The 24,039-nt window shown below is 38.2% G+C and overlaps 1 protein-coding gene across 5 annotated transcripts in view; it reads left to right on the top strand.

The window, feature by feature from the left end:
- The window catches only part of LOC150082427 (uncharacterized), a 253,470-nt gene that overhangs the window by 50,279 nt on the left and 179,152 nt on the right, over nt 1-24,039 (top strand). For 4 of the 5 annotated variants that reach the window (XM_090377495.1, XM_090377494.1, XM_090377493.1 and 1 more), the window contains exons 6-7: nt 13,732-16,237; nt 23,346-23,445. In XM_090377495.1, coding sequence (XP_090233621.1) covers nt 13,732-16,237; nt 23,346-23,445 — 2,606 coding nt within the window. The remainder of the gene's footprint in view (nt 1-13,731; nt 16,238-23,345; nt 23,446-24,039) is intronic. The other variant, XM_090377496.1, reaches the window with a different exon arrangement.

The following is a 24,039-nucleotide window of genomic DNA, read 5'->3' as shown; positions in this document are numbered from 1 at the left end:
AGGTGTATAAGGCTTTGAATGGCTTGAGCATGCTCAATGCCGATGGGATTCTTCCTCTTGCTCAGAATAATCACCTGAGAGGGCATAAATTCAAATTGAGGAAGGACGGATGTCGGATAGATGTGCGGAAATTTGCCTTCAGCCAGCGGGCAGTTGGTTTGTGGAATAGACTTCCATCGCTTGTTGTTGAAGTTGATAGCCTAAACAAATTTAAGGCTCAGCTGGACAGGTATTTCGAACGAATGGAGGGGTGAAATGGGAGTACTGGTTGTTTTTTTTTTTTTTTTTTTTTTTGGCTGATGCTGAATAAGCTTGCTTTCTTGCATCATATGCCTCTACTAATGCTAATGCTAAAGAAATATAGCAGGATCATCTAGACAAGACTGCAGTAATAGTTAAGATGCAGCATGAGTTTGTTAAAGGGAGGTCTTGTCTGACCAATTTGATTGGATACTATGATGTTGTCACAAAGGAACTGAATGCCAAAAATAATTTTGATATCATATACTTGGATTTCAGGAAACCTTTTGATACTGTTGCACATGAAAGACTGCTATAGAAATTGGAGAGAAGTATGGCATTAAGGGCAAGTTGCTACAATGGATAAAAGAATGGTTGAGTGGGAGACAACAGAGAGTGGTAATCAATGGACACTGCTCTTCGTGGACAAATGTTGTTAGTGGAGTTCTCCAGGGTTCAGTGTTGGGCCCATTGTTGTTTTTTATATTTATCAATGATATTGATGAAGGTATATCAGGTTTAATGTCCAAGTTTGCAGATGATACAAAGGTTGGCAGGGTTGTTAAAGACAGAATGCTACTCCAACTGGATCTAGATAAGTTGCGAAAATCGGCTGAGAAGTGGCAACTGAAGTTTAACATTGAGAAATGCAAAGTACTGCATATGGGTAGCGATAACCAAAGAGAAACTTACCAACTCTGTGGTACTACACTCAGGAAAGTGAAAAAGACCTGGGGGTAAATGTGAAATCAAATATAAAGTTCGCTGTGCAGTGCAGATGGGCTGCCAGGACAGGTCATGGAGTCTTCTCAATGATATATAGGAATTTTGCTAGTAGGGACAGGGAGGTGATTATCCCATTATACAAGGCAATGGTTAGGCCCCACCTAGAATACTGTGTACAGATCTGGAGGCCTCATTTTAGGAAGAATGTGGAGTTGCTAGAACAAGTACAAAGAAGGGCAACAAGATTGGTGAGGGGAACAAAGGGTGCTCTTACCAAGAAAGGCTTAAATTCTGCAAATTTTAGCACCTGGAGAGTAGGCACCTGCGAGGTGATGTGATTGAGGTATATAAGGCTTTGAATTATGGTGAAATGGGAGCATGTTTTTTTTTTTTTTTTGGCTGATGCTGCATAAGCTTGCTTTCTTGCATCGTATACCTCTACTAATGCTAATGTTTCCATGAAACATTTAAAAGCATTCCTCATTCTAAGGCTTGGTGGTCTCATGACCTAAAGAGGAGCTTTAACATTAAAGAACAGCTGCACAGTTTGAGAATGCAGTCTCAGGATGTTGCCAACAGAATAGCTTCCTGAAAAGCCATAATTTAACCATCTCAAGTTTAACCCCTGAGATCTCTGACATCAGCAACACCAGCAATATCAGCCCCATCCACAGTATATTTGAAGGGGAAATGACCTTTCTTCTTAGGGCCAACAAATGAGAGAGAGAGAGAGAGAGAGAGAGAGAGAGAGAGAGAGAGAGAGAGAGAGAGAGAGAGAGAGAGGGAGGGAGGGAGGGAGGGTGACATTTACTTGCATTGACAGCAACCACATTATGCGTCACCAAGTGCACAATGGAATTAATTGCTTGCTGAAGTCGATTGGCATCACTGATATTGTTCACGATTCTAGATTTTGCCGTTATCCACATATATTGAGATCTTAAATTCATTGTTGACAAAGGCACTGCTGAGGCATTAATAAAGATGTTTCAGGAAACATCTTTAACATCTTTATTAATGTCTCTTTATTAATAGATCTTTATTAAAGAAGAAAGTAAAGTGATTAATTAATTTGTACCTGGACTGGACTATTTGCATTAGTAAAATCTCATATAAAGATACTCCTTGACATTTCCACTGAAGCTCATTCCACATGCTGTTTTGATTTAATCACCAGGTTTACTATCTGATGACCAGATTGATCTGCCCTATGTATCAAAATTTGGGGCTGCCCTCAACTGACTGAAAACAAGCTGTTGCACATAAGACTGCTCTACAAATTTGAGCAGTGCTGCATTAAGGGAAAGTTGAGTGGGAGAAGATAAAAATTGTTATCAATGGGTACTACACTTCTTAGAGTAGTGATATTAACAGAGTCCAACTGGGTTAAGTGCTTGGCCTGATGTTGTTCTCCATATTTATTAATGATGTTGATGAAGGCATATCAGGCTTAATGTATAAATTTGCATATGATGCAGTGGTTGGCAGGGTGGTTAATCACAGTAATCAGGGTTATGAAACAAGATCTAGACAAATTAGGAAGATGGGCTGAGAAGTGACAGTCGAAGTTTAATGTTGACAAATGCAACGTTAACGTAGCAGCTCTATTGAACCACACTCAGGGTAGTGTGCAATCAGATATGAAGTTGAGCAGTGCAGACAGGATGCCCAGACAGTGCATGGAATTTGTTAAGGATATATAGGAATTTTGACACTAGGGAGGTGATTATCCCATTATATAAGGCAGTATTTAGGCTACATATTGAGTACTGTATACAGGTCAGGAAGCCTCATTTTAGGAAGGACATGGCCTATTCAAATGATTGCACGCATTAGCATTAGTAGAGGCATATGATGCAAGAAAGCAAGCTTATGCAGAATCAGCCAAAAAAAAACAAAAAAACTTCAATTTCACCCCTCCGTTTGTTCGAAATACCTGTCCAGCTGAGCCTTAAATTTATTTAAGCTATCAACTTCCACAGCAAGGGATGGAAGTCTGTTCCACCCACCAACTGGCTGGCTAAAGGCAAATTTCCGCACATCTATCCTACATCTGTCTTTCCTCAATCTGAATTTATGCCCTCTCAAGTGATTATTCTGAGCAAGAGGAAGAATCCCATCGGCATTGAGCATGCTCAAACCATTCAGGGCTTTATGCAAACCTCTATCAGATCACCTCACCGGTACCTAGTCTCCAGACACTGTAATTTGCAAAACTTAAGCCTTTCTTCGTAAGAGCAACCTTTGTTCCATTCACTAATCTTGTTGCCCTTCTCTGTACTTGTTCCAGCAGCTCTACATCCTTCTTGAAATGAGTCCTCCAGACCTGTATACAGTACTCTAAGTGTGGCCTGACCATTGCCTTATACAAGGGAATAATCACCTCCTTATCCCTGCTAAAAAAATTCCTGTATATCATTGACAAGACACCATGAGCTGCTCTTGCAGCCCATCCGCACTGCTCAGAAAACTTCATATCTGCCTGCATAATTACCCCCAGGTCCTTTTCATTCTCTACCACTGTCAGTGTAGTATCACAGAGTTGATATGTTGCTCTTGGGTTGCTGTTTCCCATATGTAGTACTTTACCTTTGTCAATGTTAAACTTCATTCGCTACCTCTCAGCCCATCTGCTCAACCTTTCCAGATCCTGTTGCAGCAGCGTAATGTCAGTAGTGTTCTTAACAACCCTGCCAACCTTTGTATTGTCTGCAAACTTGGACATTAAGCTTGATATATCATTTATCTGAACCCCAAGGGACTCCTCTAATAACATTAGTCCACAATGAGCAGTGTCCATTGATTACCACTCTCTGTCTTCTTCCCTTTAACCATCCCTCTATCCATAGCAGCAGTTTGCCTCCAATGCCACACTGCTCCAATTTGTGCAGCAGTCTTCCATGTGCAACAGTATCAAAAGCCTTTCTAAGATCCAAATATATAATATCAAAGTTATTCCCTGCATCCAGTTCTTTTGTGACTGCATCATAATATCCAATCAAATTGGTCAAGCAAGACTTTCCCTTAACAAAACCATGCCCGAGCTATAACTGAAGTCATGTCCAGATGGTTCTGCAGTGCTGGAACGAGTACAGAGAAGGGCAACTAGATTGGTGAATGGGACAAAGGGGTTCTCTTACGAAGAAAGGCTTAAGTTTTGCAAATTACAGTGTCTGGAAACTAGGCACCAGCGGGGTGATCTGATAGAGGTGTACAAAGCCTTGAATGGTTTGAGCATGCTCAATGCTGATGGGATTCTTCCTCTAGCTCAGAAAAATCACCTGAGAGGGCATAAATTCAAATTGAGGAAAGACAGATGTAGGATAGATGTGCGGAAATTTGCCTTTAGCCAGCGGGTGGTTGGTGGGTGGAACAGACTTCCATCCCCTGTCGTGGAAGTTGATAGCCTAAATAAGTTTAAGGCTCAGCTGGACAGGTATTTCGAACGAACAGAGGGGTGAAGTGGAAGTGGTTATTTTTATTTATTTATGTTACTTTTTTTTTTTTTTTTTTTTTTTTTTTGGCTGATGCTGCATAAGCTTGCTTTCTTGCATCAAATGCCTCTACTAATGCTAATGCTAATGCTAATGCTTCTTTAACCAGTGCCTCCGTTAATTTTCCTGGAACAGAAGTCAAACTCAGAGGTCTATATTTACTTTTGTCAGCCTTTGATCCTCCTTTGTGAATTGGGGTCACATTTGCACATCTCCAGTCTAGGGTAACTCCCCTAAGTCCAAGGAATCCCTCATAATTATGGCTAAGGGTTTGCTTACTTCCTTTCTGCCTCCTTTAATATAACTGGATAGATCCCATCCACCCAGGCGCCTTTCTTGTGTTTATCTTCAACAATTTGGCGTTCTTGTGGGCCTATACTAGAGCTTGAAGGACAGGGTGGATCCCCTCGAAGAAACTAAATTGAGGGGCCAATCAAGCTCTCAGCTGCCCACATCAACGCCAGAGCTTGCACTTGGGCATCGCGTGACACAGAGGCAACCCCCAAGGCAGAATGCGCTGGTCCCGAAGGAACTAGTAGTTGTTGGTGACTCTATTGTCAGGGAAACGGGGAACATGCTTTGTAAAAAAGATGGGTGGAACAGGACCAGGGTATGTCTGCCAGGGGCAAAGGTTGATGACGTTGTAGAGCGAATATCATCTTTTAAGGGCACAAAAGGTGATATAGTTGTACACGTTGGCACTAATAATATTAAGAGTAGGAGACCGGCAGAATTACTTAACAAGTACAGGTCACTGTTGAACAAAAGCCGAGAATTAGGGTTGAATTTGAAAGTGTCTGCAATTCTGCCCAGCACGATAGGAGGGAGTATATGATGAGAGCCTTGTCGATCAATTCGGCCCTGGAAAGATTGTGCAAGGCTCAAGGGGTAGAATTTTTTTCAGCCTGGACTGTACTTGTTAACAGGAGAGATTGCTTCTACAGGGATGGGATACACTTAAATAGAAAGGGTGCAAGAATATTTGCTGATGCTATCGAGGCAGTGTTAGGTGGGTCGGAAAACTGCTAGCTTGGGGGGAGACAAAGACCAATAGATTGACAGTAGCCACTGGCAGAGGTGAAAGAGATTCTTGCACTGCTTCTATTAGAATGAGCAGAAGCCTGAAAAACAAGATGCATGGTATTTCAGAGACTGCTGAGCCATTGCGGTAAAAGTAAACACATGGGTTGTGTTAGGGTAGCTAAGAATAGAAACAGGTGCAGGTATACTTGCGTGTACACCAATGCTAGGAGTTTAGTAAATAAATTTGATGAATTTGAGGTATTGCTCAAAACATCAAAGGCAGATATTGTTGGGATATCAGAGACGTGGTGTCACACAGATATAAGGCATGCAGAACTGCAATTTGGGGAGTACATCGTCTACAGAAAGGATAGACAGGATATGAAGGGGGGAGGGGTTATGCTATTAGTTAAGAAACACATAAAAACCAAGGAAGTGAAGCCAGTCAACATCGCTGGACAGTGCAGTGTTGAGTCAGTTTGGTGTGACATAAGCATTGGGAGATCAAAATTGAGAGTAGGAGTGTGCTATAGGCCTAATGACTCTGATGAGTATAATAAGGAACTGTACAGGGAAATAGAGTGGGCCAGTAAATCAGAGAGTCTTATAATGGGAGATTTTAATTTCCCAGATATTGACTGGAATTTGGGGGCTGGTTACTCACGCACTAGCAGGGCTTTTGTGGATTTATTGGAAGATTGTTTTCTACATCAGCATGTTCGGGAGGCAACTAGAGGGAGTAATACTCTTGATTTGATAATCAGCAGTGATTCTTCATGCATTAAGAATCTGCAGATTAATGAACCACTAGGTGGCAGTGATCACAGTGTGCTGAGGTGGGATTTACTCAAAGAGGTAACTACCATTAGGGGTAAAGGGAAGGGTTATTGCTTCCGTACAGAAGACTACGATGGACTGAGACAGTATTTAAATTCTATACAGTGGGACCAACTGATGATGTTACCAACAGCAAATTCAAAATGGGAAGCATTCAAAGAACTTATCTTGGAAGCTACTAGGCTTTACATACCAACTAAGAAATATTGTTCAAGTTTTAGGCCAAAATGGATGTCAGATGAACTAATGAGGCATATGGCAGAGAAGAAAAATGCATGGGATACTTACAAATTAACACATGACACAGAAGCCTATGATAGATACAAGTTGATATGCAACCAAGTTACAAAGGAGGTTAGGCAGGCGAAGGCAGATTACGAGAAATCCTTGGCAAGGGATGCAAAGAAAAACAGCAAAGAGTTCTTTACTTATGTAAACTCTAGAAGGAAGGGGATGAATCAGATTGGTCCACTTGATATTGATGGGTCAACTGTTGATGATCCTGCTCAGGTAGCTAACAAACTAAATGAATATTTTGCATCGACATTCACACATGAGGAGTTATTCAGCAAGGGGAATGCCAGAGGTGTATTCAACTCTAGCAGTAAGCTACAGAATCTTGAAATAACTGGGAGTAAAGTGGAGGAGAAACTGTTGAAGATAAACACAAGAAAGGCACCCGGGGTGGATGGGATCTATCCAGTTATATTAAAGGAGGCAGCAAAGGAAGTAAGCAAACCCTTAGCCATAATTATGAGAGCTTCCTTGGACTCAGGGGAGGTACCCATAGACTGTAAATGTGCAAATGTGACCCCAATTCACAAAGGAGGATCAAAGGCTGACACAAGTAATTATAGACCTGTGAGCTTAACTTCTGTTCCAGGAAAATTAATGGAGGCACTGGTTAAAGAAGCACTGCAGGATCATTTAGAGAAGACTTCAGTTATAGCTCAGACACAGCATGGTTTTGTTAAGGGAAAGGCTTGCTGACCAACTTGATTGGATACTATGATGCAGTCACAAAAGAACTGGATGCAGAGAATAACTTTGATATTATATACTTGGATCTTAGAAAGGCTTTTGATACTGTTGCACATGGAAGACTACTACACAAATTGGGGCAGTGTGACATTGGAGGCAAATTGCTGCTATGGATAAAGGGGTGTTTGAGGGGGAGAAGACAGAGAGTGGTAATCAATGGACACTGCTCATCGGGGACTAATGTTATTAGTGGAGTCCCTCAGGGCTCAGTGTTGGGTCCATTATTGTTTTCTGTATTTATAAATGATATTGATGATGGTATATCAAGCTTAATGTCCAAGTTTGCAGACAATACAAAGGTTGGCAGGGTTGTCAAGGACACTACTGACACTATGCTGCTGCAACAGGATCTGGAAAGGTTGAGCAGATGGGCTGAGAGGTGGCAAATGAAGTTTAACATTGACAAATGTAAAGTACTACACATGGGAAACAGTAACCCCAGAGCAACATATCAACTCTGTGGTACTACACTGACAGTGGTAGAGAATGAAAGGGACTTGGGGGTGGTTGTGCAGGCAGATATGAAGTTCTCTGAGCAGTGCAGACGGGCTGCAAGATTAGCTCATGGAGTATTGTCAATGATATACAGGAATTTTTCCAGCAGGGATAAGGAGGTGATTATTCCATTGTATAAGGCAATGGTCAGGCCACACCTAGAGTACTCTATACAGGTCTGGAGGCCTCATTTCAAGAAGGATGTACAGCTGCTGGAACGAGTACAGAGAAGGGCAACAAGATTAGTGAATGGAACAAAGGGGTGCTCTTACGAAGAAAGGCTTAAGTTTTGCAAATTACAGTGTCTGGAGACTAGGCACCAGCGAGGTGATCTGATAGAGGTGTATAAAGCCTTGAATGGTTTAAGCATGCTCAATGCTGATGGGATTCTTCCTCTAGCTCAGAAAAATCACCTGAGAGGGCATAAATTCAAATTGAGGTAAGACAGATATAGGATAGACGTGCGGAAATTTGCCTTTAGCCAGCGGGTGGTTGGTTGGTGGAACAGACTTATTTAGGCTATCAACCTCCACCTTGTGGTGGAGGTTGATAGCCTAAATAAGTTTAAGGCTCAGCTGGACAGGTATTTTGAACGAACAGAGGGGAGAAGTTGAAGTTTGTTTTTTTTGGCTGATGCTGCATAAGCTTGCTTTCTTGCATCAAATGCCTCTGTTAATGCTAATGCTAATTTCTCCTCCACTTTACTCTCAGTTATTACAAGATTATCTAGCTTACTGCCAGAGTTGAATACACCTCTGGCATTCCCCTCGCTGAATAATTCCTCGTGTGTGAATGTCGATGCAAAATATTCATTTAGTTTGTTAGCTACCTGAGCAGGATCATCAACAGTTGAACCATCGATATCAAGTGAACCAATCTGATTCATGCCCTTCCTTCTAGAGTTTACATAACTAAAGAACTCTTTGCTGTTTTTCTTTGCATCACTTGCCAAAGATTTCTCGTAATCTGCCTTTGCCTGCCTAACCTCCTTTGTAACCTGGTTACAGACCACCTTATATCTATCATAGGCTTCTGTGTCACATGTTAATTTATATGTATCCCATGCATTTTTCTTCTTTACCATATGTCTCATTAGTTCATCTGACTTCCATTTAGGCCTGAGTGTATGGGTACCTCCCCTGAGTCTAAGGAAGCCCTCATAATTATGGCTAAGGGTTTGAACAATATTTCTTAGTTGGTATGTAAAGCCTAGTAGCTTCCAAGATAAATTCTTTGAATGCTTCCCATTTTGAATTTGCTGTTGGTCCCGCTGTATAGAATTGAAATACTGTCTCAGATCATCATCGCCTTTACGAGAACAAAAACCCTTCCCTCTACCCCTGATGGTAGTTACCTCTTTGAGTAAATCCCACTTCAGCACACTGTGATCACTGCCACCTAGTGGTTCCTTTATCTGCAGATTCTTAATGCATGAAGAATCACTACTGATAATCAGATCAAGAGTATTACTCCCTCTAGTTGCCCCCCGAAGATGCGGATGTAGAAAACAATCATCCAATAAATCCACAAAAGCCTTTCTAGTGTGTGTGAGTGACCAGCCCAAAAATTCCAGTCAATATCTGGGAAATTAAAATCCCCCATTATAAGACTCTCTGATTTACTGGCCCACTCTATTTCCCTGTACGGTTTCTTATTATACTCATCAGAGTCATTAGGCCTATAGCACTCCTACTCTCAATTTTGATCTCCCAATGCTTATGTCACCAAACTGACTCAACTCTGCACTGTCCAGCGATGTCGACTGGCTTCACTTCCTTGGATTTTATGTGTTTCTTAACTAATAGCATAACCCCTCCTCCCTTCCTATCCTGTCTATCCTTTCTATACATATTGTACTCCCCAAATTCCAGTTCTGCATTTCTTATATGTGTGTGACACCACGTCTCTGATATCCCAACAATATCTGCCTTTGATGTTTTGAGCAATACCTCAAATTCATCAAATTTATTTATTTACCAAACTACTGGTATTGATGTACACGCAAGTATATATACATGCACCTGTTCCTGTTCTTAGTTACCCTAACACAACCCATGTGTTTACTTGTACCGCAATGAGGGAACATAATTTCAAACTGAGGAAGGTTTGAATAAATTAAAGGAGGAACTGTACAAACTGTCAGATGAGAGCTTTCTTGGACTCAGGGGAGGTACCCACAGACTGGAGATGTGCAAATGTAACCCCCAATTCACAAAGGAGGATTAAAGGCTGACACAAGTAATTATAGACCTGTAAGTTTAACTTTTGTTCCAGGAAAATTAATGGAAGCACTGGTTAAAGAAGCACTGCACTGATATTATATACTTGGATCTTAGAAAGGCTTTTGATACTGTTGCACACGGAAGACTGCAGCAAAAAGTGGAGCAGTGTGGCATTGGTGGCAAATTGTTGCTATGGATAAAGGGATGGTTGAGTGGCAGAAGACAGAGAGTGGTAGTTAATGGACACTGTTCATCGTGGACTAATGTTATTAGTGAAATCCCTCAGGGTTCAGTGTTGGGTCCATTGTTATTTTCTGTATTTATAAATGATATTGATGATGGTATATCAAGCTTAATGTTCAAGTTTGCAGACGATACAAAGTTTGGCAGGGTTGTCAAGGACACTACTGACACTATGCTGCTGCAACAGGATCTGGAAAGGTTGAGCAGATGGGCTGAGAGGTGGCAAATGAAGTTTAACATTGACAAATGTAAAGTACTACGTATGGGAAATAGCAACCCCAGAGCAACGTATCAACTCTGTGGTACTACACTGACAGTGGTAGAGAATGAAAAGGACCTGGGGGTAATTGTGCAGGCAGATATGAAGGTCTCTGAGCAGTGCAGATGGGCTGCAAGAGTAGCTCATGGTGTCTTATCAATGGTATACAGGAATTTTTCTAGCAGGGATAGGGAGGTGATTATCCCCTTGTGTAAGGCAATGGTCAGGTCACACCTTGAGTACTGTATACAGGTCTGGAGGCCTCATTTCAAGAAGGATGTAGAGCTGCTGGAACGTGTACAGAGAAGGGCAACAAGGTTAGTGAACGGAATGAAAGGTTGCTCTTACGAAGAAAGGCTTAAGTTTTGCAAATTACAGTGTCTGGAGAATAGGCACCGGCGAGGTGATCTGGTAGAGGTGTACAAAGCCTTGAATGGTTTGAGCATGCTCAATGCTGATGGGATACTGCCTCTTGCTCAGAATAATAACCTGAGAGGGCATAAATTCAAATTGAGGAAAGACAGATGTAGGATAGATGTGCGGAAATTTGCCTTTAGCCAGCAGGTAGTTGGTTGGTGGAACAGACTTCCATCCCTTGTTGTGGAAGTTGATAGCCTAAATATATTTAAGGCTCAGCTGGACAGGTATTTCGAATGAACAGAGGGGTGAAGTGGAAGGGTTTTTTTTGGCTGATGCTGCATAAGCTTGCATTCTTGCCTCATATGCCTCTACTAATGCTAATGCTGATGGTATGGACTGGTGATATGGGAAATATTGATTTTTTTCCTCTCTTTCTTTTTTTTTTTTTTTTTTGGCTAATGCTTTATAAGCATATTATGATTATCATTAGTAGTAGTAGTGGCATACGATACAAGAAAGCCAGCTTATAAAATATCAGCAAAAAAAAAGCCTCCCACCTTACCTGTCCATCCCGTCCAATAATTTGTCTGTAGTTTTCTTCCTTAAATTTATTCAAACTACCCATTTACAGAACATCAGATGGAAGTTTGTTCCAACAATCAACCTCCTTCTGTTAGAAGGCAAACCTCCACACATTTATCCTGCAACCATACTTTCTCAATCTGAATTTGTCTCCTCAAATGTAGTCTGAGCAACAGGACAAATGCCATCAGCATTGATGTTGCTCAGTCCATTTCAAGCCTCAAACACCTAGCTGGTGCCTAGTCTTCGGATACTGCAAATTGCAGAAATAAAGCCTTTCTTGGTAAGACTACCCTTTCATTTTCTTCACCAATCTCATTGCCTTTCTCTGCACCCATTCCAGCAGATCTATATTCTTCCTAAAATGAGGTCTCCAGACCTGTATACTCTACTCAAGATGCAGCCTAACCATTCCTTGTACAATGGAATAATCATATTGTTGCTGGTTTAATAATGAGCACTTCCTGCACTGTTATGCAATTCATCCTCCAAGTTTAAAGCAGATCTCCAGAAGCTGCCTGGAGATGTGTAATCTCAGAGATCCTATTAGACTGATTTTAAAATGTCTTATTACACATAATGTCGTATTGCTGACCTGGAGTTGATGTACTTATGTTTTACAAAGATTATTAGTAAATATACAGAATGATAAAAAACTTAAATAAGTATAGGTTTCTTTTCATAGTGATTTCAAGTTGAAGCAAAAATATATCTTGGTGAAATCGATATTTAAGACTTTTCATGTATAATTTTTTAAAAGGTTAGGTTAGGCTACAGTTTAAGTTATGTATTTAAAGCCTGCTTAAAACTTTACAATAAATAAAATTAATCAACTATATATGTTATAATGAATAAAATGTACCTCTTATAATGAATAAAATTAATCAAATACATTATAGTTTCAAAGATATTCTCTTAATTATAAAAAAGTTCGTTTAGAATTACCAAAATGGACATGCAATGCTTGGTGCTTTTTTTTTTGTTTTGTTTAATGAGGAATCTCCACACCATTCGTTTCACCTGCAAAGTCACCACTTTTTGCCTTCTTCCTTGAAAAAATATATGGAATATTAAAAAATCACCTTATATTTTACTTTCATGTCTGTTAATGAATTTATTACTTTCATGTCTCCTAATGCTATTTCCGTTGTTTTCTTTTAAGTTGATTTGTCTCCAAAAATTTAAAAATTGTAAATTTTTTAACATTCTATATCCAAATAAAATAGTTATAAAACTTTAAAGAAACTGTAAATAGTTGTAAATGTAGCAGTTATATCTATGTAATAAATATACCCATTTTTTAATCTGTTTGTTTGGCAGCCTGTGTTGTATGGAACTCAGATGTTTTTTGCTAGTGCCAACCCGCCCCCCTCCCTAATAAAGATAATTTTGTATGTAATAATTAGTATTTGTATTAGCCATATAGTGCAAGGAAGCCACAGATTTTTGCTGCATGGGTTAAAAAAAAAGTAGATAAAAAAAATAGACAAATTATGTGCCTCCCTTCTCACTTAGATAACTATCTAGCTGGTCTTTGAATTTCTTGAAACTGTCAGCCTCAGCTGCCTGTAGAGGCAGTTTGTTCTTGTAATCAACAACTTGCTAGCTAAAACAAAACTTTCTACAATCTAGTGTAAATGTCTTCCCCTGTAATTTGAAGTTTTGGCCACTAGTTCTAGAATTCTTTATAATATTGAATATTTCACCTTCATTCATTTTACTAACTCCTTTCAGACTCGTATAAACCTGAGTGAGGTACCATTCTAAGGTGCCTGGTTGTCAAACTCTGTAGTCTTTTCTTGTATTTATCCTTTTTCTTATCTCATCATGCGAGTTGCCCATCTTTGGACCCTTTCATGAAGATTAATGTATTTTTTTGGTGAGTTTTTTTCTATGTGTAATCTTATGATTGCTTTATACAGTGGGATTATGACCTCCCTATCTCTAGAGGCTATTCTTCAATAAATCACTGCTCTTAGAAATTTATTTTGTCCATATCATAACTCCCTTTCTTCCTTTGCTGTTTTTAATTTAGCCTTATCAAGTGTATAAGTTATTTTGAGGTTGCTATTTCTCAAGTGTAAGACTTTCCTATATTTAATACTTAAATGTAGTAAAAAAAAAGATGGTAAGTTAGTATTTTGGTTATAATTATAATTTTTTTTTGTCTCATATTTATGTAAGTTTCTGATTTTTATTTATTTTTCAGTGTTGTGACTGCATAATCCATCATGGCCATCGACCATGTTCAAGAAATCTTTATGAGTCTCAGTTTAGTGAACAAAAGAATTCTAGAGAAGAATATGCGTATAGTTCATATCGACAACTACAAGCACCATCTACTATTGCATTAGATGGAGTAGAAAATGAATCGGTTTGTTCTTGTCACCACATGGGCCATTCTCATCCCTTTAAGCCTTATTCACAAGAAGCTCAAAATGAAGTATTTGTTACTATTCCCAGAAGTATGTTAAGAAATGGAATTATAAATCCAAGAGAGATCTCTAGATATAATTCAAAAGGATCAATAAAATTAATTAGTGGTTTAAGAGAGTGGGTATCTTGTTGGGTTCTTGGTAGTTCTTGGAAACACCGAAAAAGAAAGAAGTTAGCCATTCATGGTGTGAAAAACACATGGACTGGTATGATGTTATCTGGTTCAGGAAGCAATTATTCACAAAACAATCAGGGTAGATTGCCATCTGTCACTTTAACACCTATAAATTATTCAGATAATGCCAAAAATATACCTGCCACCTCATCAGATAGTGTTCCACTAAATAGCACTTCCTCTATTCATAAAGAGCATGTCACTTTAAACATGTCACTTGAAAAGCCTGTTTCTCAGAATCGCACTGAATTAAACAGGAACGTTGCCAGAAAACGGAAGAAAAAACGTCCAGCTCCACCACCACCTACTTTTTCCAATTCTCAGAAAGGTACTAAACAGAATGATCTTAGTTTTAATGATAAAAATGCCAGTAAAAATAATTTAAAACATTCTAGACAAATACTTTCTACTGGTGCAGTTGTGCAGTCACCCTTCAGCTCGTGTAATAATAAAATAAATGTCACTGAATGTTTTCCTTCAAATATTTCAGAGAAGCAAAATAAATTAGAAATTCCTGTAAATGTAAGGAAATCATCTAAAAAAAGACGAGCTCCTCTACCTCCAGTAATTAGACCATTAGTTTTAATTAATACTTTGCCTACTGAGATAAATAGTTCAGTTATGTCTTCAGCTGTTGGCCTTGAAAAATCAGTATTAGTTACACCATGCTTTACTTACTGTGACACTCCTTCATTATCAACAGCAGTTTCTGGTACTCAGAATGTTCATGTTAATTCAGATCATAAACTCATGAATTTTAAAAATGAAAATAGTATTAGTAATAATGATAATAAACAAATTATAAATGAGACTATGAATAACAAGTGTGAACGAACAGTTGGAAACAAGGAGAATATGTTCTATTCGTATACTGATATTATAACATCAGGTGCACAGTCACACAAGGATGGCACTCCAGAAATTAGAGATTTGGGTCATATTGTTGAAGAAGATGATAATTATGATTCAGATTCAGATAATTACAAGGAAAATAAAAGAGATTCTTTCATAATTTCAGATGAAGAAAGTGAAGAAGATGGAGATAATTATAATCATTGTTGTGATAGCTGTTGTAGAACCAGTGGTATTATTAAAATGGACTGTTCAAGTAACAAACCTTTTTGTTCTTCCCATTTAGTAAATAATCAAAATGATCTGTGCTTAAAGATATCTTTTGGGAAAATGGAAACAAATATTATGTCACTGGAAAGACTTGAACACAAAGAAGGTAAACATTTTGTGATGGGGGGAGAAAAAATGGAAGATAAACAGGAAGTTATAGTGAAGGACAAGCACTGCCAAATATTATCTAATCCTTCAGATATTTACAAATATCCAAAAACTGTGCATGAATCTGCTTTGTTTGAGACACAACAAAAAAATGGGAGAACAAGTGTGGTTACATCTGATCAAGAGTATTTAACATTTGACCAAGAGGGTGACAACATTAATACATTATTTGGTAATCTTCCAGTAAAATTTTCATCCAGTGGCAGTGTAAGGGATTTTGTGAATGCATTTAATATGCTTGCAGAGAAATCTTTTATAGAAAGTATTTCTAAGTATCCTCATGCAAGACTACAAAAAAATGAAACTGATGCATCAGAGGAACAGAATGCTTCTGAATCAGGTGCTGTTTATTCTAATACTTCAATAAATAGCATGAAATCTTTTCCAACTAAATGGAAATTCAAGTCAGGAATTTCTAATTCACGGAAATATCTAAATGGTATACCTTTGCATCCTATAGAAGAAGAAGAGACTCAGTTCGAAACAAATATTGAAAGAGGTGAGGCAAAATTGACTGATATTAAAAAGTGCAATAAATATTCAGATAAAGTTATCTCTAGTTCAAGTAATTCTTATGCCCCTGTTTTAAAACCTTCAAAAAATAAAATTTCAGATGCAGAGAAGCAGAATGAATACAGTAAAGCATTATATCAGTTTAATGATGGAGAAAAGGAAGTACTTAAAGAAAAAAATAATGAAAAGGGATCTCTGCCTCTCAAAAATAAGCCATCATGTTTTAAAGTATCGGATGCAGCCCTTTCTGCCTTATTGAGAGCCATGCCAGATAGAACTTCAGATGAAAGTGAAAGCTTAGGTATGAATAACTTTTTCATTTTTAATTAAATTGTTTAATAAAAATATAAATGTCATTAAAATTATGGCCATTGCTTAAAGTACTAGAATTATGAAGGTGAATCAGAAAGCTGGGTCTGCAGTGTATTTCGATACCACATCTAATTTAAAAAAAATAGATGTGGTACAGAAATATAAATTTGAGCTTTTATAGAATGCCTTATGAAAATTATATCAAATTGATTTGATTGACTTCTTTCAGATGTGATTGTGCACTGATATCCTGTAATTGGCCAATTACATGCATGCACACTGAAAAGAAATGCGAGGAGTCATCTGTTTCTTATTGACTAAAGACTATAAATGAATACATAGAAATAATAGTTATGTATGGTGAAGCAACAGTGTCTGTAACAAAATTAAAATGGTAGCAGTTATTTAAGGAAGGGAATTGTCAGTGTTGCTGAAAATGAACACATCCTTAATGAGAATTGTCGTATAACTATAAAAGACATTAACCAGACACTTGACATTTCTTGTGGCCATAGAATATCTATCAAGAACAAAATTTTCATAAACTGTTAAGCAGATTGGGTTTCAACAGATGATTAGAACACTTTACAGCATCCCTTCCTCATAGCTGTGCTTTAGCACTTTCAGATTTCCATTCATTTCCCCACCTTAAGTAATATCTTGCAGGCAAAGCCAGATATACTGAGGTGCTGTGTGTGCAGTTTGCTGTTGGGGACTCGGGACAACAGGATTACCAGGGTCTCCCCAACCTTATTTTAGAGCTTTAAAGTGTGTGTCAGGGCACCAGACCTAAATCCTAAATCTGGCACTGCTTGCAGACAACATTTCCTTAACAATAATGAGGTTACATAAGCAGTACTATAGTGGTGTTACTAGTGTTATGACAGATTTCTTCAAGAGGATTTTGATCTCACCAAACATTGAGATAAATTGTCTCTTTGTCATTACCTATAATTTCTGCCTTATGTATCACTAAGTTTTGAAATAAAAACAAGAGACTTTATTTTACAATTTACTCTTCTTTTTGTGGTTTGTCAGTAAAAATTTCATTATATTGACTTGCTTATTTTAATTAGAGCTACAAGCACTGCCCTGTAGTGATCCATATTTATCTATAAAGAAAAAGAGTAGATATAGACTTTTTAAAAAATAACGTAGCTTATATAATCTGTTTAGTAATTATGAAAACAAAAAAGTTTTTTGTTTTATTGTTACAGAGTGTACATAAAAAGAAATATGAAAATTAGCAAAGTGGACTACAGATCCGTCATCTGTGTCCTGGTTCTCTGAGGAGTAAAAACTTAAAATAATTGATGAAGAGTTGAGTATAATGTAAGGGGAGGATTGCTTATGTAGTATTGAGTATTCTCATAATGTGGTATGGGCAATTCAAGTGGGATGCATTAGTTCATGATGCAAAAATTTCAGGGTTGCTTAACAGCTGCTTTGACAGAGTCAAATCTGAATAAAGGGGAGGAATTGCTTATGGCTGACTGCGATATAACAGTTTGTGAATTGACACGAGGTATGTTTGAGTGTTTGCTCTGCAGAAAACGTCATACAAACCTACACAGTGGCAACATTAGTATTAGTAGTAATAGTGTCAAATGATTCAAGGAAGCCAGCTTATACATGGCAATCTGCTGGAAAGGTAATGCTGTTGGCTTTGTGTGGTCAGCATGGTATGATTATTACTTTCAAAAGGGCATCATCAGATATATTACTCCAACTTCTTTTTTTGTTTGCTTGCAATTCTGAAGGAATGATGGCAAGAAATGCTGACCAAAGATGTGTGCTGTTTCTCCATAATAATCTTCCTGCACACTTCTTGCATACCTCCCTTATTGCCATGTAGACAACAGACCAACACAACTAAAATTTTTGGTATTTTTCACGTTCTGCTGACTGTGCCACTTTGGATTTCTCTCACTTTCTATTGTTTTCAGGAATAGAAGGTGAGAGAAATCAAATTTGCAAGTGAAAACATTATTATATTATAATGTGTAGTGTACTAATTAGTTATTAAATTATGAGAAAGATTTATTTCTGGCCTTCTGAATAATAAGTCCAGGTTAATGTTTCTGTTTGATAAGGTTGAATCTTTGTAGGTTTTATTATTCAATCCTTTTAGCTTGTTAAGCACTTTCATGCTAATGGTGCAGTGATCTCCAAGATTCAAGTCTTGGTACCAAACGTTTTATGAAAATGACCTCTGGAAGTGTAGCTATTGGCAGAAATATATCATTTTGACTGTTGTATGACTATTGCTAAACTTTTGCTGAAAAGGATTAAGCAGTGAGCCTAGTTTCAGCCTTCTGTCACCACAAAAGTTAGGTGAATATGTATCTTCACTGAACTACCATCTTTATTTTCAATATGTGAATTCCTGGAACATTTTTTCATATATAATATATTATAATACCTTTAGAGTATTATAATATATATGAAGGATAATCAGAGCTCTTTACCTGCAAAATAAAAGCAGAACCAAGAAATCTTTCAGTATGCAAACTTAAGGAAGAACTTAAATTTGTATACAAATTATACTTAAATTTGTATTTGATCCTTGAGGTTGTCACAGACATTCTCTCAGATATACTAGACAATCTATACTTGCTACCTGGGAGTCTAAAACACTGATGGAACTGATATTCGGGTGATATTCAAGTGGACCCAATTACGGCGAAGTCCGGATGGTCTGTGACAGCCAAATCCTCTGCTTGCACCTTCACGATGGTGGGACTGTTAGTAATCCTGGGTATAACCTCCATGCACACTGTGGGTGACTAACGTAAGCAGGGGTCGAGGTGTGGCACTTACACTACATGGAGGAATGCTGCCCCTCGGTGTTACCAGGCAATACTAGGTGGTAGATGACTCTCTCATCAACCATCAACTGGTGCAATACTGCCACTTTCCTTATTGTGTGGTGGAACCCATGATTAGACTCCAGAGCTAAGTTCCAGTCAACCTGTCTCCATCTCTTCCATCATGCAGTGTATTTGATCCTGACTGATCATTTGACTGATGACTTTTGAGGTTATGATGAACATCATGGCAAGATCCAATCTTCCTTACATTTCGAGTGTACAGCTCTAAAACGGTGTTCGCAGGCTGGCCACTATTTAGTACACTGGACTGAACTTTTCCGGATCAGCTAGTGTATAATCTGGCTACCTCTACTCTGCCAGATAAGAGGATGGAGTCCAAGCAGGGGCTTCGTTGAGGCCATGTTATGTCAAGGATCTGGGTATATTCTTACTATGTGTACGCCAAATCCAAAAATTAAATTATTTCCCCCCCACTTTTTCTTACTATTGAATAAACCATGAATTGTCAAACTAATAGAGTAAGCTTATTTGCGGAAAGATTTAAACTTCCCAAATACTTCCTAGTTAATTTTACAAATATACATGGTCTCAATTCTAATCTCAATGATGTCCATTTCCACTTGCAGTCTGCCGAACCTCATGTACTTTTTCTGACAGAATCTCAGTTATCGGTTGATTCGAGTACTGCTCATCTCAGTTGCCCAAACTATTTGCTGCATGACTCCTTTCACCTCAAAGGTGATACTTGTACATATGTCCATTCCAATATTCCCTGTCAGAGACTTGGTAACTTGGAATTTCCTCTTTTTGATCTTCTCTGGCTTAAAATCTCTTTACCTCATTGTGTCAAATCCATCTGTTGTCTCTACTGTTCTCCCAACTCCACTAATCACTTGGTAGGCACCTCCGTAGCCAGGTGGGAAGGAGCAGCAGTGCATAGCACATGGTTCTTGATTAGACTGGCGTTTGAGCCCGTCACCACCAAATACGGAGGATGTGGAAAGGTCAGGGAATGACTACCGATATCCCAGAGCAATATGGCCTTAGTTGCTAATGCTCAAAAAAAAAAAAAAAAACAAAAGAACAAACAAAAACAACTAATGACTTGGAGCATTTTGACTTCCTCTCTTTCCAACTTGACTTTCTCCAGTCCAACTTTCCTAACAGTGAGGTAATTTTCCTTGGTGATTTTAATGTTTACAACTCCAGCTGGCTTCCGTTTTCTAGTAACACCGACCCTGCTTATCGAGATGTTGAGGCTTTTGCAATTACTAATGACCCTACACAGATTGTTCATTTATCTACAAGAATGCTGGACAATCCTAACCATACAGCCAATACGCTTGATCTTTTTCTCACAAACAACCCTTCTAAAAGTACACGGTCGAATTGAGTGGACCTTTAGGCACCTCATATCACAACTTGGTGATTGTCTCTTCTCCGATGGAGATTTTATCTCATGGCTATTCCCAACCTCATATTGTTTGCAATTGCCAGAATGCAAAATGTGATGACCTGCAAGATTTCTTTTCCTTGGTCGGATTACTGTTTTGAAACTTCTGATGTCAACATTTACTCAGATCGTGTCGGTGAAATTATTCTTCTAGGAATGGAATCCTTTATTCCACACTCCACTTTAAAATCTCATCCTTTATTTAAACCTTGGTTTTCCAATAAATGTGCTAAGGCTGTTCAAAAGAAGAACGTTGCATATCTTATTTGGCTTGTTTCCAATTTTTCAGTTTCATTTTCTGTCTACACCAAAGCTCGCAACAATTGTAAAGCAGCTATTAATCATTCCAAACTAGATTTTAAACAGGCTAAGAGTAGAAAACTTGCTTCTTGCCCTAATGGCAGTCGAGCATTCTGGTTTCTTGGCAAAGCTATTGGCCGCAACTTTTGCTCATCTCTGCTCCCACCTCTTTGAATACCAGATGGTTCTGGTGTCACTTCAGCCAAGGATAAAGCTGACCTGCTAGCATCCCATTTTTTTTCCAACTCCTGTATTAATGATCTTGGTAAAACACCTGCAACCATTCCCAGAACGCTCCATTCAATGCCTCCTGTGGTCTTCCGTCAAAAGGATATAGAAGGATTTTGACAAATCTTGATGCTAAGAAAGCTCCAGGTCCGGATGGTATTTCTCCACTTGTTCTCAAAACCTGTGCTCCTGAACTTGCTCCTGTTCTTTGCCACCTTTTTTCACTTTCTTATTCCAAAGGTGTTTTTCCTTCTGCTTGGAAATTTGCTCATATCCAGCCAGTTTATAAAAAAAGGGTGGCAAATCCCTCCCATCCAATTGTCGTTCCATTGCAATTACTTCTACTCTTTCTAAAGTAATGGAGAAATCAATTAACCACCAACTACCTAGAAACCTTCCATCTGATCAATGATCGCCAGTATGGATTCTGTCAGTGTTGATCCACTGGTGATATTCTGGCTTATGTTACCTATTTATGGACAAATTCAATGGAAAAGTTCGGTGAAACACAAGCAGTTGCTCTTGACATCTCAAAGGCTTTTAATCATGTTTCGCATAAAGGTCTTCTAAACAAGCTTCCATCTTATGGTTTGCCAACTGTTTTTTGTAATTGGTTATATAGTTTTCTCTCTGATCATTAACTGAGGGTGATGGTAGATGGCTCTCTGTCTTCAAACCTCTCCACTAATGCTAGTGTCCCCAAGGTTCAGTTCTTTTCCCCACTCTTTTCCTCTTGTATATTAATGACCTTCTTCCATTGACTGGAAATCCTATCCATAGTTTTGCCAATTATAGCACATTGCATTCCCCTTTTCATTTTGAGAAACCTTACTCTGCTCAATCAGCTTCAACTTCTCGAATATCCGCTACCAATTCCTTAAATGCCGATAAGGCATTTAAGGAATTGGTAACGGATATTCGAGGTAATTCTATAGTGGGGCGAAGACAACTTAGTTAATTGCAATTCTTCTAAAACTCAGTCTTGTCTTATATCTCGCAAAAAGGATTCTTCTGCTTCTATGCTTATCTTTGTTGACACTCCGATTTCTAGGCAAAATGATATCCCTTTTGGGGATTGTTATTGTTGTTATTTTGGTTTTTAGGATCATTAGCAACTAAGGCCATATTACCCTGGGGATATGCTGTGGTCATTCCCTGACCTTTCCGCATCCTCCGTATTTTTTGGTCACGTGCTCAAACCCCGGTCTATTCAAGAAGCGTGTGCTACGCACTGCTGCTTCTGCCCACCTGGCAACGTAGGTGCCTTTTGGGGATTACCCTGACTTCTAATATCTCTTGGCACCAGCACATTACAAATATTGCTTCCTCTGCATCTAAAAAACTTGGTTTTCTCTTTTGCTCTCTGCATTACTTTTCTTCCAAACATCTGTTTGGAAGAAATCGCAAATCCACCCTAGCATGGAATATTGTTCCCACATCTGGAGCAGTGCCTCCAAAACCCTCTCTCAGGCTTCTAGATTCCGTTCAGAAGAAGACAGTTGTGTTAATTAATGACTCGGTTTCTAACAGTGTCTCTTCACTCGCTGTCTCATAGACATATTGTTTCTGCTGCATGCCTTTTCTACAGATACTTCCGTGGGCACTCTTCTTCTTAATTGGCTTCTATAATTCCTGCTCTCTCTTTTAAAACTGTTTGAACACGTGCTGCCACCAGCCAACATCCATTTACTGTTCAACTTCAAACTCACAGAACCAACTTTTCATCTTCCTCTTTTATTCATTCAACTGCTGTTTTCTGGAACAACCTTCCTTCATACGTATTTCCTGAAAATTACAGTCTTCAGAAGTTCAAGTCCAACGTCAACAAATATCTTCTTTCATCTTCTCAATTTCTAACCCAAGCACGGTACTAAATACTGTATGTTCTAATACCTCTTGTGTTTTGGGTTTTCATAAAAAAAAAAATACTGAAAATAAATGATTTTAACAAGAATGTTTTTAAATATTATTCTGTATATCACTTCAAAGCTGATTACATTCATTTTGTTTATTTGATTTAAGCATAAAATTTCAAAAATTAACAGTTGATAAAGGGGACAGTTGGTTATTTGGCTCATAGTTGTTAGCAACAAAAATATTTGAACGTTTACTAATTTGAAAGGTCAAAACATTGTTATATTGTAATGTGTAGTGTACTAATTAGTTATTAAATTAGTTGAGAAATTTATTTTTATCTTTCTGAGTCCAAATATGTACTAAAAATTTTAAATTAGTATATATTTGTTATTTTACTTAATTTTTTTTATTTTTTATTTTAATCTTAGTTCAAAATGCTGAGGGACACACCATTTCAGAATATGGGGCTAAGAATAAAGTTCTCCTTCAGGATGTTAAGCAGAAAGAGGAGTTGGCTAGGTCTCTTCGGTAAGTAAGTGTAAACTTAGGTAATGAATAGTTCAGATATGCAACATTTGGTAAATGCTGGAGAAGTGCAGGAATGTGTTGGTGAGTGGCATAAGCAGAAATCTGTAAAAGATGGAGGACTTAAAGTTCAAATTTGGTTTATAAGAGACTAATTTACTAATTAAGAAAATCAGTATGCAAATTAAATATCTAATTAATATCTAATTACATAAACATTATAAACTAGAAGCATTTGAAATGTGGATGTACAGAAGAATGTTAAAGATACATGGACAAGAGTGACCAATGAGAGTGTCTTGCAGAGAATTGGAAAAACCCGTGAATTGCTGAAAAACGTAAAGAAAAAAAAAATACAGCATATTTTGGGCACCTGATGCTGAACAACAGATATGCATTTCCATGGCTAATTATTGAGGGGAGATTAGAAGGAGGAAAAAAAACCTGGGAGGTGACGCATATCATGGCTATATAACATCAAGAATTGGACAAGACTGAGCACCTAGCAGCTGTTCAGTTACCAGAGACAGAGACACATTTGCTGTGTGGTGGTCGCTGACCTCTGTTAGGAGATGGCACATGGAGAAGAGAAGAGAA

Source organism: Mastigoproctus giganteus, chromosome 7, assembly GCF_048544385.1.
Source record: "Mastigoproctus giganteus isolate SK-2022 chromosome 7, ASM4854438v1, whole genome shotgun sequence".
Lineage (NCBI taxonomy): Eukaryota > Metazoa > Arthropoda > Arachnida > Uropygi > Thelyphonidae > Mastigoproctus > Mastigoproctus giganteus.
Note: the sequence above shows the minus strand (reverse complement) of the source record. Positions and strands in the feature narration are given on the sequence as shown.